General features: G+C 40.4%; 1 protein-coding gene across 3 annotated transcripts in view; it reads left to right on the top strand.

Moving 5' to 3' along the window:
- Nucleotides 1–623: 623 nt before the first annotated feature.
- LOC104848102 (solute carrier family 5 member 4) overlaps nt 624–14,720 on the top strand; it is a 41,267-nt gene continuing 27,170 nt past the window's right edge. For 2 of the 3 annotated variants that reach the window (XM_019204465.1, XM_010603875.2), the window contains exons 1-5: nt 726–758; nt 1,356–1,427; nt 8,418–8,522; nt 10,273–10,332; nt 12,801–12,905. In XM_019204465.1, the coding sequence (XP_019060010.1) occupies nt 741–758; nt 1,356–1,427; nt 8,418–8,522; nt 10,273–10,332; nt 12,801–12,905 (360 nt within the window). In that variant the 5' untranslated portion in view covers nt 726–740. Of the gene's footprint in view, nt 759–1,355; nt 1,428–8,417; nt 8,523–10,272; nt 10,333–12,800; nt 12,906–14,720 lie in introns of all 3 variants that reach the window. The other variant, XM_010603873.1, reaches the window with a different exon arrangement.

Below are 14,720 nucleotides of genomic sequence, written 5' to 3'. Positions count from 1 at the left end.
AGCTGTCAGACCCCTTAGATGTCATATGTATCCACTCAGATTGTTGTGCTAAAGAACTGTGGGGATTCGGAGCTCATGGGATGCATAATTAACTCTTCTTTGGAGAAATAAAACTTTGGGCAGAGAATTATTTTCTATCTTATAACGAACTATCTCTCTCTGTCTCACCTAACACTGTCACTGCCCTTCATCTCTGTAGTCCTCTTTATCTATTTTTATGGTACTGGACATTGAGCCCAGTGACTTGTACATGATAGTCACACTCTCCACCACTACGATCCATACTCAACCCTACATTTCCCCAGCTTGTTTTCCTTTATCTCTGCCTGACTTTGTGGAATCTCCTCCAATATCTTGTCTTTCCTCTCAGTGGTAACTCCACTTTGCACCTCTACTTCGCACTCCATCCCCCCCACCCCCGCAATTCTCACACTCTACTAAGACAATGCTGACCACCGGAAGGCCAAGGTCTCAGAGCCTGGAGTAAAGGAAGAGGTTTAAAGGTCCCTATGCATAGGAGGTAGCTCTGCTATCTCCCCACACCTGCCGGAGGCTGATCATTAACCCAGCGCTTACATAAAAGCAGGGCTATCCTTGAGATGGAGCCGGCACCACCTGCAGCGATGGCCAGCACAGTAAGCCCCAGCACCACAGCTGGAACCCCAGAGCTGCCTGCGCTGTCGGAGCGCATCCAAAACCCTGCTGACATCTCTGTCATTGTCATCTATTTTGTGGTGGTGATGGCTGTTGGGCTGTGGGTATGTGAGAGCCCAGTGGGCTTTCAGGGAGGGGATTGTGATGGGCGGGGGATTTTAGGATGGGAAAGGTGTGGCCTGACAAACAGCATTAACACATTTCACAGGTGTCATTGTCTTCCTTTATGAATCATATCCTTCTATGTGACATAAATAATGCTTATTACAAGTCAAGTTATTCTCCTAACAATCCCATCATTTGAAAAGAAAAAGGAGTTGGAATTACAGACTTGTTCCTTTTGTTATCCACAGCATTGAACATAATGAACAACACAGATGTTATTTTTATTACCTCATTTCATTTATTTTCCTTTAGCATTTGCTTATTTTCTGACTTGGTGATTTGGACATTTAAATTTTTAATGTTGTAGGATTTCTTGAAGTCCTTCCAGCTCTGAATTTTTATAAAGCTTTGATTTCCAAGTCCATTAAAAATTGATACTGTTCCGGTTTCTAAGAAAACATATCTCTCTGTAGGAGTATCCCCCGCTCAAAAAAAAACTCATCAAAGTGAGTCCCTTGGCCAGGGCAGCTGAGGAGTCTTGGGAATCTTAGAATGAAGCTGTTATTGGGGCTTCATATGTCTTTCTTTTTGCTCAGGCGATGCTGAAAACCAATCGAGGAACAATTGGAGGTTTCTTCCTGGCTGGTCGAGAAATGGCCTGGTGGCCAGTAAGTAGGACATTTCCTGGTGATAAATTTCCTAAATGTGTGTTAAGTGTGAATACCCACTTTCTGGTAGCTCCTTTGTTAAATCTCCAATTCCATGACTATAACTCCATGACCTATAATTTAGAAAAATAATAATGTTATCAACTGAGAGTAGATTTAGTCTTCCATTTGAGGATGGTCAGGTCAGCTCCACTCACATTCCTCTTTTTAATTATTGTTTATTGGTACATTTTAGGTATACAAGGCAGTTGCATTCATCATTGGGAACTTGTACCTTTACATGATATATCTTGGTTCTTATTTTTCCCCATTCCCCTGCCCTCTCATCAATGGCTACACAGTTCTCTATTTACAAAAACTTCGTTGCCATTTTTAACCCTTTCTCATATTTTTTTCATTTCTCTTCTTTCCTTTCCCCTACCCCTCCCAATTCCCCATGCCTTTAGACCTTTTCTTCCTATTTCACATTGTTAATTATACGTTTGGATCCTTATTTACACTTTTACTTTCCCACACCAGAGAAACTATTTACACAAGTGTGTTCTATTTATTTCACTTAAGAGTATGGTCTCAGTGTGCATCCACTTAGCTATAAATATCTCTAGGTTTTCATTCTTTATGGCTGAGTAGTACTCCTTTTTTTGAGGCGGGGTACAGGGGATCGAATTCGGGTCCTTGCACTTGCAAGGCAGACGGCAGAACCAGTACTCCATTTTTTTAAAGCCACCTCTTTTTTTTATCCAGTCTCCAGTTGATAGGCAATTTGTCTGTTTTCAAGATTTAGCTATTACAAACTGCCACTATAAACATGGGTATGTGTATATCGCTGTGATATGATTCTTTTAATACTTGTGGGAAGATACACAGCAGGAGAATAGCCAGGTCAAATGGAACTGCTAATCCTAGTTTTTGGAGGTATCTCCATATTGATTTCCACAGTGGTTGCACCAGTCTGCACTCCCACCAACAATGGAGAAGGGTTCCTTTTTCCCTACAACCTACCAGCATATGTTATTGGTTGATTTCTTGGTAGCAGCCATTCTTCCTGGGGTGAGGTGGAATCTCAGTGTTGTTTTCATCTGCATCTCTCAAATGACCAGTGATGTTGAACATTTCTTCATGTTTATTTGCGCTTTTACTCCTTTGTCTGAGAAATGTTTGTTCATTTCAGTTGCCCATTTTTTAATTGGGTCTTTATATTTGGGGGGTCAGAGTTTTTAAGTTCTCTTTTTAAATTAGTTTTATTGGTACATTTAAGGTACACAATGTAGTGACATTCATCATTGGAAATTTGCACCTTTACATAATCCATCTTGGTTCTCAATTTTTTCCCCATTCCCCTGCCCTGCCCTCCCTTCAACCCCTCCACTACTCCCTATCTAAAAAACTTTGTTTCCATTTTTTCTTTTTCTCATGATAATTCCATTACCATCTTTCTCTTCCCCTACCCCTCAAACTTCCCCTTTGACCTTTTCTTCCTATTTCACATTATCTATTATACCTTCTAGCTCTAATTTAAGCTAAGTAGTACTCCATGTTATTTTTTAAAAGTTTTCTTTATCCAGTCTCCTGTTGATGGGCAACTGGGCTGCTTCCAAGTTTCAGCTATCACAAATTGTGCTGCTACAAACATGAGTGCACATATATCACTGTGGTATGATTCTTTTAATTTTGGGGGGAAGATACCCAGCAGAGGGATAGCTGGGTCAAATGGGACCTCCATTCCTAGTTCTTTGAGGTATCACCATCTGATTTCCACAGTGGTTACAACAGTCTATACTCCCACCAGCAGTGGAGCAGGATTCCTCTTTCCCCACATCCCAGTAGACATTTGTTATTAGTTGATTTCATGATAGTGGCCATTCTTTCTGGGATGAGGTAGAATCTCAGTGTTGTTTTCATTTGCATCTCTTGAATGACCAGTGACATTGAACATTTTTTAATGTGTTTATTTGTCTGAGAAATGCCTGTTCATTTCAGGTGCCCATTTTTGTATTGGGTCTTTAAATTTGGGATGTCTGATTTTTTTTTTAAGTGCTTTATTCTAGATAGTAGACCTTGTCAGAGGAATATCTGGTGAAATTTTTTCACACATTGTGGGTTATCTCTTCACACTGTTTCTGGTTTCTCTTGCTGTGCAGAAGCTTTTTAATAAGAAGAGATCCCACTTGTTGATTGTTTGTGCTAGTTCACTAGCAACTGAGGTTTTGTTCATAAAATCTTTTTCTACACCATTGTCATCAGAGTTTTACCTAACCTCTCTTCCAGCCAGTTTAGTGTTTCTATTTTAATATTTATATCTCTTTATTTATTTTTTTTTTTGGCACCAGGGATCAAACTCAGGTCTTTGTTCTTGCAACACAGGCAGCAGAACCACTGAACTAAATTCCCAGCCCAATATTTATATCTTTAATCCATTTCAATTTTAGTTTAGTGCATGATGAGAGATACAAGTCTAGTTTTAATCTTTGACAAGTTGAAACCCAGTTTTTCCAGCACCATTTATTAAAGAGGTTGTCTTTCTTCCAGTGGATGTATTTGGCTACTTCATGGACGATGAGGTGGCTGAGTATGTCTGGAGGTGTTTCTGCATCTTCTATTCTATTCCACTGATTTCAGGTCTGTTTCTTTGCCAGTACCATGCTGTTTTTATCATTGTGACTTTGTAGTATAGTTTCAAGTCAGGGACTGTTATACCCCATAGCTTGTCTTTATTGCCTAGAATTGCTTTTGCTATTCTAGGTCTCTTCTGGTTCCAAATGAATTCTTGGATTATTTTCTCAAGGTCTGTGAAATGTGCTGCTGGAATTTCCACTGGGATTGCACTGAATCTATATAGCAGTTTTGGAAGCATGACCATTTTCACTATGTTGAGTCTTCCTAACCAGGTGCAAGGGATGTCTTTACATTTTCTGATATCCCCTTCAATTTCTTTTTTCAGAATGTTGTAGTTTTCAGAGTAAAGGTCTTTGATTTCTTTCATTAGGTGGATTCCTAGGTATTTCAGTTTTTTGAGTGCTATTGTTAAAGGAATTATTTGTCCCATTTCTCTCTCAATGAGTCTGTTTTGCAAGTACAGGAAAGTTATTAATCATTGTATATTGACCTTGTATCCAGCTACTTTGCTGAATTTGGTTATTAAGTCTGGAAGACTTTTGTTTTTGTTTTGTTTTGGGTATTTTTTGTACCAGGGATCAAACTTGGGCCCTTGCGCTTGCAAGGCAGGCAGCAGAACCACTTAATCCCTGGCTTAAGTCTGGAAGACTTTTAGTTTAAGTTCTTTATATATTCTAGATAGTTATCTTTTGTCTGAGGAGCAGCTGGTAAGTTTTTTTCATACATTGTACGCTGTCTCTTAGCTCTGTTGGTGGTTTCTCACTGCAGAAGATTTTTAATAAGATAAGATCCCTGTTGTTGAGTCTTTGTGCTGGTTTCCATGCTACTGAGGTTTTCTTCATAAAGACTTCTCCTATGCTAATGTCTTTAAGAGTTCTACCTAACTTATCTTCCAGCAAGTTTAGTGTTTCTTTTTTAATATTTAGATCTTTAATCCACTTCTATTTTAGTTTAGTGCATGGTGAAAGGGAGGGGTCTAGTTCTAATCTTTGGCAGGTTGAAATCCAGTTTTTCCAACACATTTGTAAAAGAGGCTATCTTTCCTCCAGTGGGGATGGTTGGCTCCATTGTCAAAGATGAGGTGGCTGAATATGTCTGGAGTTCTTTCTTGTCTTCTGATCTATTCCACTGAATCCTCAGGTCTGTTTCTTTGCTGTTTTTATCACAGTGCCTTTGTAATATTTCAAATTGGGGACTGTGATACCCCCTGTCATATCTCTGTTGCTTAGAATTGCTTTTCCTACTCTATGTCTCTTCTGGTTCCAAGTGAATTTTTGTATTGTTTTCTGTAGTTCTGTGAAATATTCTGCTGGAATTTCAATTGGGATTGCACTGAATCTATATAGCAGTTTTGGAAGTATGGCCATTTTCACTACACTGATTCTTCCTACCCAGGAAAAGGAGATATCTTTTTATTTTCCAATATCCTCTTTGATCTTTTTTATCAGAGTGCTGTAGTGTTATAGGTTTTTTGCTTCCTTCATTAGATTGATTCCTAGATATTTCATTTTTTGGGATTCTATTATGAAAGGAATTATTTCCCTAATTTCTCTCTCAGTGAGTCTGTTATTTGTGTACAAGAAGGCTATTGATTTTTGAGTGTTGACCTTGTATCCAGCTACTCTACTGAAAGTGTCAATTAAGTCTAGAAGTCTTTTGGCAGAGTTTTGTTTTTTGTTTTTGTTTTTGTTTTTTTTTTTTTGGTCTTCTATGTAGAGTATCATGTCATCAGCAAATAATGACAGTTTAACTTCTTCCTTTCCTATTTTTATTGCTTTAATTTATTTCTTTTGTCTAATTGTTGTGGCTAATGTTTCCAGAACTGTATTGAACAGGAGTGGTGATAGTGAACATCCTTGTCTTGTTCCTGATTTTATAGTGAAAGTTTTCAGTTTTTGATCATTTAATGTGATGTTGTCTGTTGATTTTTAATAGTTAGCCTTTATCATGTTGAGATAAAGACCACCTATTCCAATTTTCTGCAGGGTTCTTATCATGGATGGTGTTGAATTTTGTTGAATGCTTTTTCTGCATCTATAGAGAGGAATATATGTTTTTTTTATTTGACTCTGTTATTGTAGGGTATTAAATTTATTGATTTATGTATGTTGAACTATCCTTGCATCCCTGGGATAAATCCAACTTGGTCAGGGTGTATGATCTTCTTGATGACCCTCTGTATTCTGTCTGCCAGTATCTTATTGAGGATTTTTGCATCTGTATTCATTAAGGAGTTGGCCTATAGTTCTCTTTTTTGGTTGGATCTTTCCCTGATTTTGGACTCAAAGTAACACTTGCTTCCAGGAATGAATTTGGAAGTACTGCTTCCTTTCCAATTTCATTGAAAAATTTAAAGAGTATTGGCAGTAGTTCTCTAAATGTTTTGTAGAATTCAGCAGTAAATCCATTAGGATCTGGGCTTTTCTCTGTTGATAAATTTTTAATTAAATTTTCAATTTCACTGACTGTAATTGGGGTGTTTAGAATTTTTATATCTTCTTTGTTCAACTTTGGTAATTCATAAGTATCTAGAAATCTGTCCATTTCTTCTATGTTTTCCATTTTATTAGAGTACAGTTTCTCAAAGTAGGTATTGATGATCCTCTGGATTTCTGCTGGATCTGTTGTGACTTCAACTTTTTCCTTCCTCATTGCATGGATTTGAGCATTTTCTTTCCTTTTTTTTTTTTTATAAAGTTGGCTAAGGGTTTATCAATTTTATTTATTCTTTCAAAAAGCCGAATCTTCAATTCACTGATTTTTTGTTCCATTCTCTTAGTCTCCATTTCATTGATTTCTGCTCTGATATTTCTACTCACATCATTTTCACTTGATCCTCATCAAGAATCATCTGCTTTGGCTTCTTACTGAATACACATATTCCGTCATTGCTCCCAGCCCTGTGCTAATGCTGCTTCTTTAGTCTGGGTTATTCACCCTCTCTACTCTCTTTCTTCAATACCCCACCTGCTCCAGGATCATACCAGCCTGCTTTACATGTCTGTCTAGTTCTTATGCTCTGCGCATTTATAGATAGTGAGTCATATTCCCTGTAATGTTTTTTGGTTTGGTTTTTTTTGGGGGGGTTCCAGTGCTGGGGATCAAACTCAGGACCTTGTGCTGGTGAAGCAGGCCCAGTGCCACTGAGCTAAATCCAGGGCCTATCTCTGTAATGTTAATAGTGATGCCTCTTTTACTCTTTGTTGTTGTTGTTGTTGTTTGTAAATACATGCTATTTTTAAAACAACTTAAGTGAATATATGAAAAATCCGTCGATTAGGGGGTATTCTCTTTTCTGTTTGATGTGTGGCCTCTTTGGCCTTATTTCCATTGCAGTAAAGACTTCATGTTCCCCTATGAATCTCTAGAAAGTGTCAGAATTGGGTTGGGTATACAGTGGGTTCTCAGTAAATGCTTTATTCACAGATTTTCTAGCTCATCTAACTGGTATGAAAGGAAATGGAGATTGAGAAATGACCTGGCCACAGTGATTGGAGCAGACTGACTGCAAGCTCAAAAATGGAATTTGGTGAAGCTACAATTCAGAAATTTCCCTCTAATTGCTGTTTTGTGAAACAAGTCTTAGCCATACCCAAAGCCAGACTGTCCCCTCTCTGGCCCCAATAGAATAGATAGTGATTTTACAGAGGGCTAAAAAAGAGATAGAAGAAACACTTCAAGGTCTAACACCAATTCTATTCTGTCATAACTGTGCCTGTTTAAGAGAACTTTCTTTGTCCTGGAGTCTTAAGAATAGCAGACAAAGTGATAAAAAGGAAAATTAATAAGAAGAGGGTCCCATCACTGGGTACATAGACAGTAATTTCATCCTACACAACTTTGGATTCTTTGTTGCTGACTCAAGAGGCTAAAGCTGATAGGAATTCTAGGAGTTTGGAGCCAAAGATGGACTCAACTCAAAGCTTGTAGGAAAATACGTATATCAATACAAAGTACAGCAAATTTTTTCTGTAAATATTTTACAGTTTACAGACTGTTGAGGCACTCAGAACCACAAAATCCTGCTATTGTAACACAAAACTACATACAGTCAGCATGTTAAACCAAGAGCATGGCTGTATTCCAAGAGAACTGTAACTAACCCTAACATTTACGTTTCATTTTATTTCTTATTTTCATGTTTTACAAAATATTGTTATTCTTTAGATGTTTTTCAACCATTCAAAAACAAACATATATCTTTGGCTTATGTGCCATGCAAAAACTGGTGACAGGCTAGATTTAATCTATGAACCACAGTTTGCAGGTTCCTGCTCTAACAAGTAATGATTGGATAACCTCAATATCTATTTGTTTCCAAGAATTCTGCTTTGCACCTCTACTCTAACCATAGTTTTTCCTCTTGCATTTCAGATGGGTGCATCCCTCTTTGCCAGTAATATCGGCAGTAGCCACTTTGTGGGATTGGCTGGTACAGGAGCAGCTTCTGGAATTGCTGTTGCAGCATTCGAATCTCATGTAAGAAAACCAAGCCCATATCCACACAGTTTAATGTTTTTCTTAGAGTTTGAATAGGTTGTACTCTTAGGTTCGGTTTTTATTTTTCCTTCTCCTTGTCCACTCTTTGACCTTGAGCACCTCTGCAGACCCATTTCGCCCGGGTCTGAAAGGTCAGTCATATTATGGCTCCTACCTGAGCTTTTTCTTGAGTAGTTATTCCTACACTGGAATGTCTTTTGATTAAATCTCCACGCTCCCTTGGCCTGTTTGACACCATTGGGACCCTTACTTTTGTCACTTCCCTGATGTGCGACATTTGGAGCAGCCCTGAACTAGAGGCAAAGAATTTTTAAAAGTAAAAAGCCAGGGTTCATCATCTGAGAAGCTTAGAATCTAGTGGGTGGACAACAGACACTCCCTGCAGGCTAAGAAAGTACAAGAAGCATTCGTTGTGTATTGAGAGACTTCTTGGGGCATGTCCATCAAGGAATGATGGCTTGGGCCTGGCTTGTGTCAGGGAAGATTCTGGTGCCGGTGCCAAGTGGATGAGTAGCAATTCGCTGAGTGAGGCCTGAAGAGAGAAGTGATAGGAGAACAAACAGTAAGTTATTTGATAGTAAGTAGAATTTACAAGCCTGCGATGGGGCTTCCAACTGTTATTTCACCAGTAGAATTTGTGTTAGCTTAGTCAGACCCTAAATTCTTTAGGGCAGGCCCCACATCCTCCCTTTTACTCATACTACCTTGCATCTGGCACCTGGGTAGGCATGTGATGAACACACCACAACTAACTCTTGAGTAGTCTGAGGCTTTCTGGTCCTTTCTCTTGCCCTTTCTAGCATTTCATGTACACGTGGTGTGGGCATGTTGGTGAGAGGGAGAAGCCTGTGTGCAAGAAAGCTGGTTCGTCATGAAGTTTGAAACAGACTATCCCTGGAGGGGCTCCAGAAGTGACCTTGGCTCACAAATGTCTTTGCCCATCCTGGTGTTGAAGGTCTTTGCCCTTTCTGTGTTGAAGTTTATTCTTTGCTTTTATTTCGGTAGTATCAGTGTGTACTCGGCCTCCAGATAAGCCTTATTGCTAGAGATTTGTTTGACAGGACCGTGGACTCTAGAAGGAAGCCAACCTCCAGAGGTGTGGACAGAACGACCTGTAGTCTAATGAGGCAGATTGTCAGGCTTCAGATAACTCGGCTGCTGCACCCCTTTTACCTCTGACCTTGTGCCTCTCTAATTTCCATAAGGCTCGGGTTCTGCCTATAGGAGCAATAATAACTGTGCTTATTTTGCTTACTTTATCAGTCATTGCAACAATATAAGTAGTATGCCTTTGTAAAACTTACATTTTAATGCTAAATTGCATGGTTATTATTTTTATATTTGGCAAACCTTAGATGATATTGAGAATATTCTTCTATTTCCAAATTTCTTTCTCAGGGCTTGCAATCCACATACAATTCTTACTATTCAAGATTATTTCTTTTGTCAAAGTTTTTATGATCTCCCAGTAGCCCAGCTAGACTCAGATTTCTTTCATCATTTCACCACACTTCTTTCATCACATTCTAAACCCCAGAAAAATGGTACCTTCTGAGTCACAGAAATAGGGGAAAGGAACATAAAGTTTCCTGGGAATCATAATTGTGAAACGGGACTTAGCTCTAAGCAAAATTTCGTGTATTTTTTTTCGTTTCAGACTCAGAGGTCATGAAATAATGAAGTCCTCAAGCCAAGCCTCTTTAACTTTATTCTGCTCATTTTCTTGTAGTCCTCGCTGATATTGCTGGTTCTAGGGTGGTTCTTTGTCCCCATCTACATCAAGGCAGGGGTGAGTAAGCACAGGTGTTTCTTTAAAAAACCTTTCTTATACAAGATATGGTGAATGTTTAAATTACCAAAAATACCATTGCATCAGAAGATATATTGGAACTGATTCCCCTGAGAACGCTTCTCTTCAAGCACAATTGTCTCATTGTTTCTGCCACTTTCGGAAGCAGCTCTGGAAGTCCTCTTTCACGAGTGTCTTTTGTTGTGCTGTCATGGCTGCCTCGATGTCCTGAATTGATGCAAAACGTTCATCATCACTCTGCTTCAGGGCTTACCCAAGAAGCTGCACGGCACCAAATCTGGTTAAGAAGGTAGATGAGGCCACACCGTAATGTTTTCGCAAGCCTGCCTCCCCACTGAATGCCACTCAGCGGGAACATTCGCCATGTTTTTTATCATGCTTTGTAAAGACACTCATGAAAGAGGACTTTCAGAACTGCTTCAGAAAGTGGCAATAATAGTGAGATAAGTATGTTCAAAGCAAGAGAGAATATTCTGAGGCAATGCTTCTTTTAGTATAATAAGTTTTCAAAATTTAAATGTTAACTGTACATTTTTATCAGTCTTTGTACAACTGCCAAGCATTTATTTATTCACTTATTCTTTCAATTCACTCGTGAAACCTGGGTAACTGGCTGTTACCAGACCTATTGTTAAAAATAGACAGGAGACAGAAATCAAAGTCCTTGTCCATAGCATCTCCTAGTGCAGAATGTGGCTGTGGCTAGATGAAAAGTCAATCGTGATCTTCCCACCGCAGAGTTAAGTCCGGTGTAGGAGCCCTGAAACCAAGGTCATCTTTGTGTTTCAAAAACAAGCTCCCCAAAATTATCTTACCTAAATGTTGAGAGATAAGGCTTACCTCTGTGGGTAGAGAATTTGAATCTTGGAAGGTCAAAGAAAGCAATCTATAGAAATTCAAAATCCTCCTTACTTGAAATCTGGAGGTTGAGTCATATTAAAGCTACAATCGAGAGGGGGAAGAGTGGAGAGGTCGGCCTGCAGGTACAGGTAAGATTCAATAGTGAAAGGCTTGTGTGTATCCTACCTTTCAAAAGTATGCCTTACATCCTCCTGGAAATGGGAATATAATATTTCAGGCACTCGAAGGTCACAACCAGATTCATGTTTCTGGAAGTTGCATTCAGACAACTGAGTGCACAATGGACTTGAGGAGAAGCTGTAGGAAGGAAGTAGAAAGGGGGGCTGCTTCTTGGTTCTTGGTGGCAAGTTTGATGGCGAATTACAGGGGGTAACAATGGAAAGAGAAATATTACGAGCAAATAATGAGATTTGAATTTCAGAGGCCAGATGCATGAGGCCTCCGTAATCAAGCTGGGACTGCAGAGGGAAGCCAGACGATATATGACAAGGAGGTAGCACTCTTGAGGGTGAGTTAACAAGGAGCTGGCTGAAAGTCTGGCACCCGCAGGACACCAAAGTGGACATACCCAGCAAGCAGTAGGAGGGAGATATACAGGTTGGTCAGCAGGGAGACCTGCCCTGAAGTTATCAAGAGTGGCATCCTTTTCTTCAGAAATAATGTTTGAGCACCCAACCTATTGCTAGTTACTGTGCACAGTGTCAGGAATGCCTCTGTGAATGGAAGGCCATGACCTCCTCACTGAGAAGAAAAGGAACAGGAAATTCGTCATCTCGTTCGGAAGTGCTGTCCTGAACTCACCCAGGTGCCAGTGGAAGGACGCTCAATCCAATTTGAGCATTCAAGGAAATGACCCTCAGCAAGGGTCATCTGATGAGGACTTGGGAAATGAGCAAATATTAGCCAAGAAAAATAGGTGAGGTGGGTGACTGAGCACAGGAAATGCTGCACACAAAGCCCAAGGTGAGAGATTGAGGCACTCTGAGCACCTGTCTGGAATGGTTCATTGCAGCTGCAGCTCAAGGGCGGAGATTAGGGCCAGAGATTTTCAACAGACAAGGGGTTGGAAAGATTCACAAGAAACCAATGAGCCAGACAGTGAAGGGTTGGGATTCACTCAGGTTCCTCTCAATCTGAAGTCTTAATTCTGGAAGATTCTCAGTGACTCTTTTGGGTTGCTATAACCCACTCTGAGTACTTTAGAAAGAAAGGAAATCTATTTAGCTCACAGTTCTGGAGATTCAAGAGCATGGTACCAGCCTCTCCTCAGCTTGTGAGGGCTTGCTGGCAGCTGGCATCACAGGATGTGGGCATGTGTAGAAGAGAGAAGTCACACGGCAAGAGAGGAAACAAAATTTGCACTATAACAACCCACTCTCAAGCCAAAGATGTAGCTGGATCAGGCAGCACTTTCCCAGCCTATGTAAGACCTTGGGTTCCGACCCCAGCACTGAAAATGGAACGTGGAGTGAACTCACTCTCCTGGTAACTAATCCAGTGCCACAAGGGCAAGAGAGCACTCCCAGGATATTTAACTCATCCCCTCCACCCCCGAGAAAAGCACATCTTGACATTTTTCTCTGCAGGTGGTGACCATGCCGGAATACCTGAAGAAGAGGTTTGGTGGGAATCGACTACAGGTCTACCTCTCCGTCCTCTCCCTCTTCATATGTGTGGCTTTGAGAATCTCTGTGAGTTCAGTGCCTCCTGGAAGGGTAACTTCAATAGTTTGCAGGGTGGAATCAGCATGCTAAGATCAAGGAGTGACATGTTTCACCTGCTGATGGTACTAACCAGGTCAAACCATGTGGATGTCTTAAACTCCCTAAGGTCTCTCTGCCACAACTTAATGGGAGAAATGGAGTTCCAGACATGTTCCACTCATACAGGAGTAGACTTTCAAGTCATGAGAGCCTCCACACTGTAAATTCTCCTCCTAAGAGCATTAAGAATGTGTAAAAGCAGGTGCCCCGAAAGAACAAAATGTCCATCATTCACAAAATAGCTACTTAGTAGTAAAGGAAGATTTCTCTCTTCCTTGGCCTTTTCTACTGCGTGATTACTTTTGTCTTCTTCCACAGAACTAGTCCAGGTGTATATTTTCATACCATTTTATCATCATACAAATGAATCAAAAGGGAAGTAGTTTCAGTTATTATACTGACTGTTCTCAAAGGCACCCTGTATCAGACTGCCCCTATAAAACAAGTGTTCTAGATAAGTGTTAAGATAATTATTCCTTGGAGATACTCGGTGATGAAGCAAGATAGGAATTTGAAGTTTCAGCAGCACATGAAGAAAGACAAAGGGTAATTCGTTTGTCCTCATGTATCAGTGATCTAATAAAATAATCTCCTCAAGCTTAGAGTCCAGGAAGATATCTCAAAGTTCACGAGAGAAAAAGCTGACTCTCAGTATTGCTCTTCAGCATAACTGAGTAAGTGTTGCAAATAAACCAGCTGCTTAGGCATGTCCATGAACTTTCCTCGAGCAAACAAGTACTGACTGCATCGTATGGTTTGTGCCAGGCTAACAAAGATTCCTGAGCACATGGAGTCCGCAGTATAATGGAGATAAAAATCCTATACATTATCATACACCTACGATAGTACCTACCAATATATCTACAAGCTGAAGTGGTTTATGGATAAGTGAAGTACATGTACATGGAGGAAAGGGTCTGGCACCTGCCAGGTGGCACTGGAAATGAGCACAGAAGAATAATTTAAACAGTCCTCAAGACAGGAAAGTTAGAAGAAGCAACAGAACTCCCAGTGTCCGGGGCTTTGTGCTGACCTGTTTCATGAATTAATTGGACTTGCTAATTTCCCAGTTCTCCTCTGACTCTGGCTTCTACACTTTTGTGGTTCTAAAGCGCATGCACCACGTTTCTGCAAATGACTCAAATTTAATAGACCCACAAGCTTAAATATTGCACGGATTCTCTTATATGAGAAACCTAAAGTATAAATAAATGAAAGAGTAACATAAAAGATAAATACTAGGGGGAAAAAGATGCATTCTGCAAATGGGAAAGGGACCAAGAGATGGGGGGGCAGGAGAAGAGGAAGTGAAAAGCATCAAGATGTATCATGGACATGCACGAACTCCCCACAATGGGTATAATCAGTAAATATCACAAACATGCTAAAAAAGAGAGAGAATTCACAAACTCAAGCAGGATGGGGTTAGTTCAAGGGGCCTCCTTCACAATTAAACCTTCTAGAGTGCGGATTCCCGGTTGGTAGAGAAGGGGAAAAAATAGTGCAAGAAAGCCAAGACCATGTGTGCGCTCCCATGCGAGCTCTGTGGTCAGCCACAGCCAGACTCTATTCTTGTTCGCAAGGTCATGCCTTGAGCGCTGTTAATAATGATTAATCGAGCTGCCTGCCTACCTGCCTGTCTGCGATCACCCGGCGGCGTGCGCGTGAGCTCCCGGCCTGCGCGGGAGCTCCCGGCCTGCGCGACAACAGACCCAGGAAGGACCCAAGGACCCCAGAGGGGGA

The sequence above is a fragment of the Fukomys damarensis genome, unplaced genomic scaffold (assembly GCF_012274545.1).
Source record: "Fukomys damarensis isolate Sample0158 unplaced genomic scaffold, DMR_v1.0_HiC HiC_scaffold_12, whole genome shotgun sequence".
In the NCBI taxonomy this organism is placed as follows: domain Eukaryota; kingdom Metazoa; phylum Chordata; class Mammalia; order Rodentia; family Bathyergidae; genus Fukomys; species Fukomys damarensis.
Note: the sequence above shows the minus strand (reverse complement) of the source record. Positions and strands in the feature narration are given on the sequence as shown.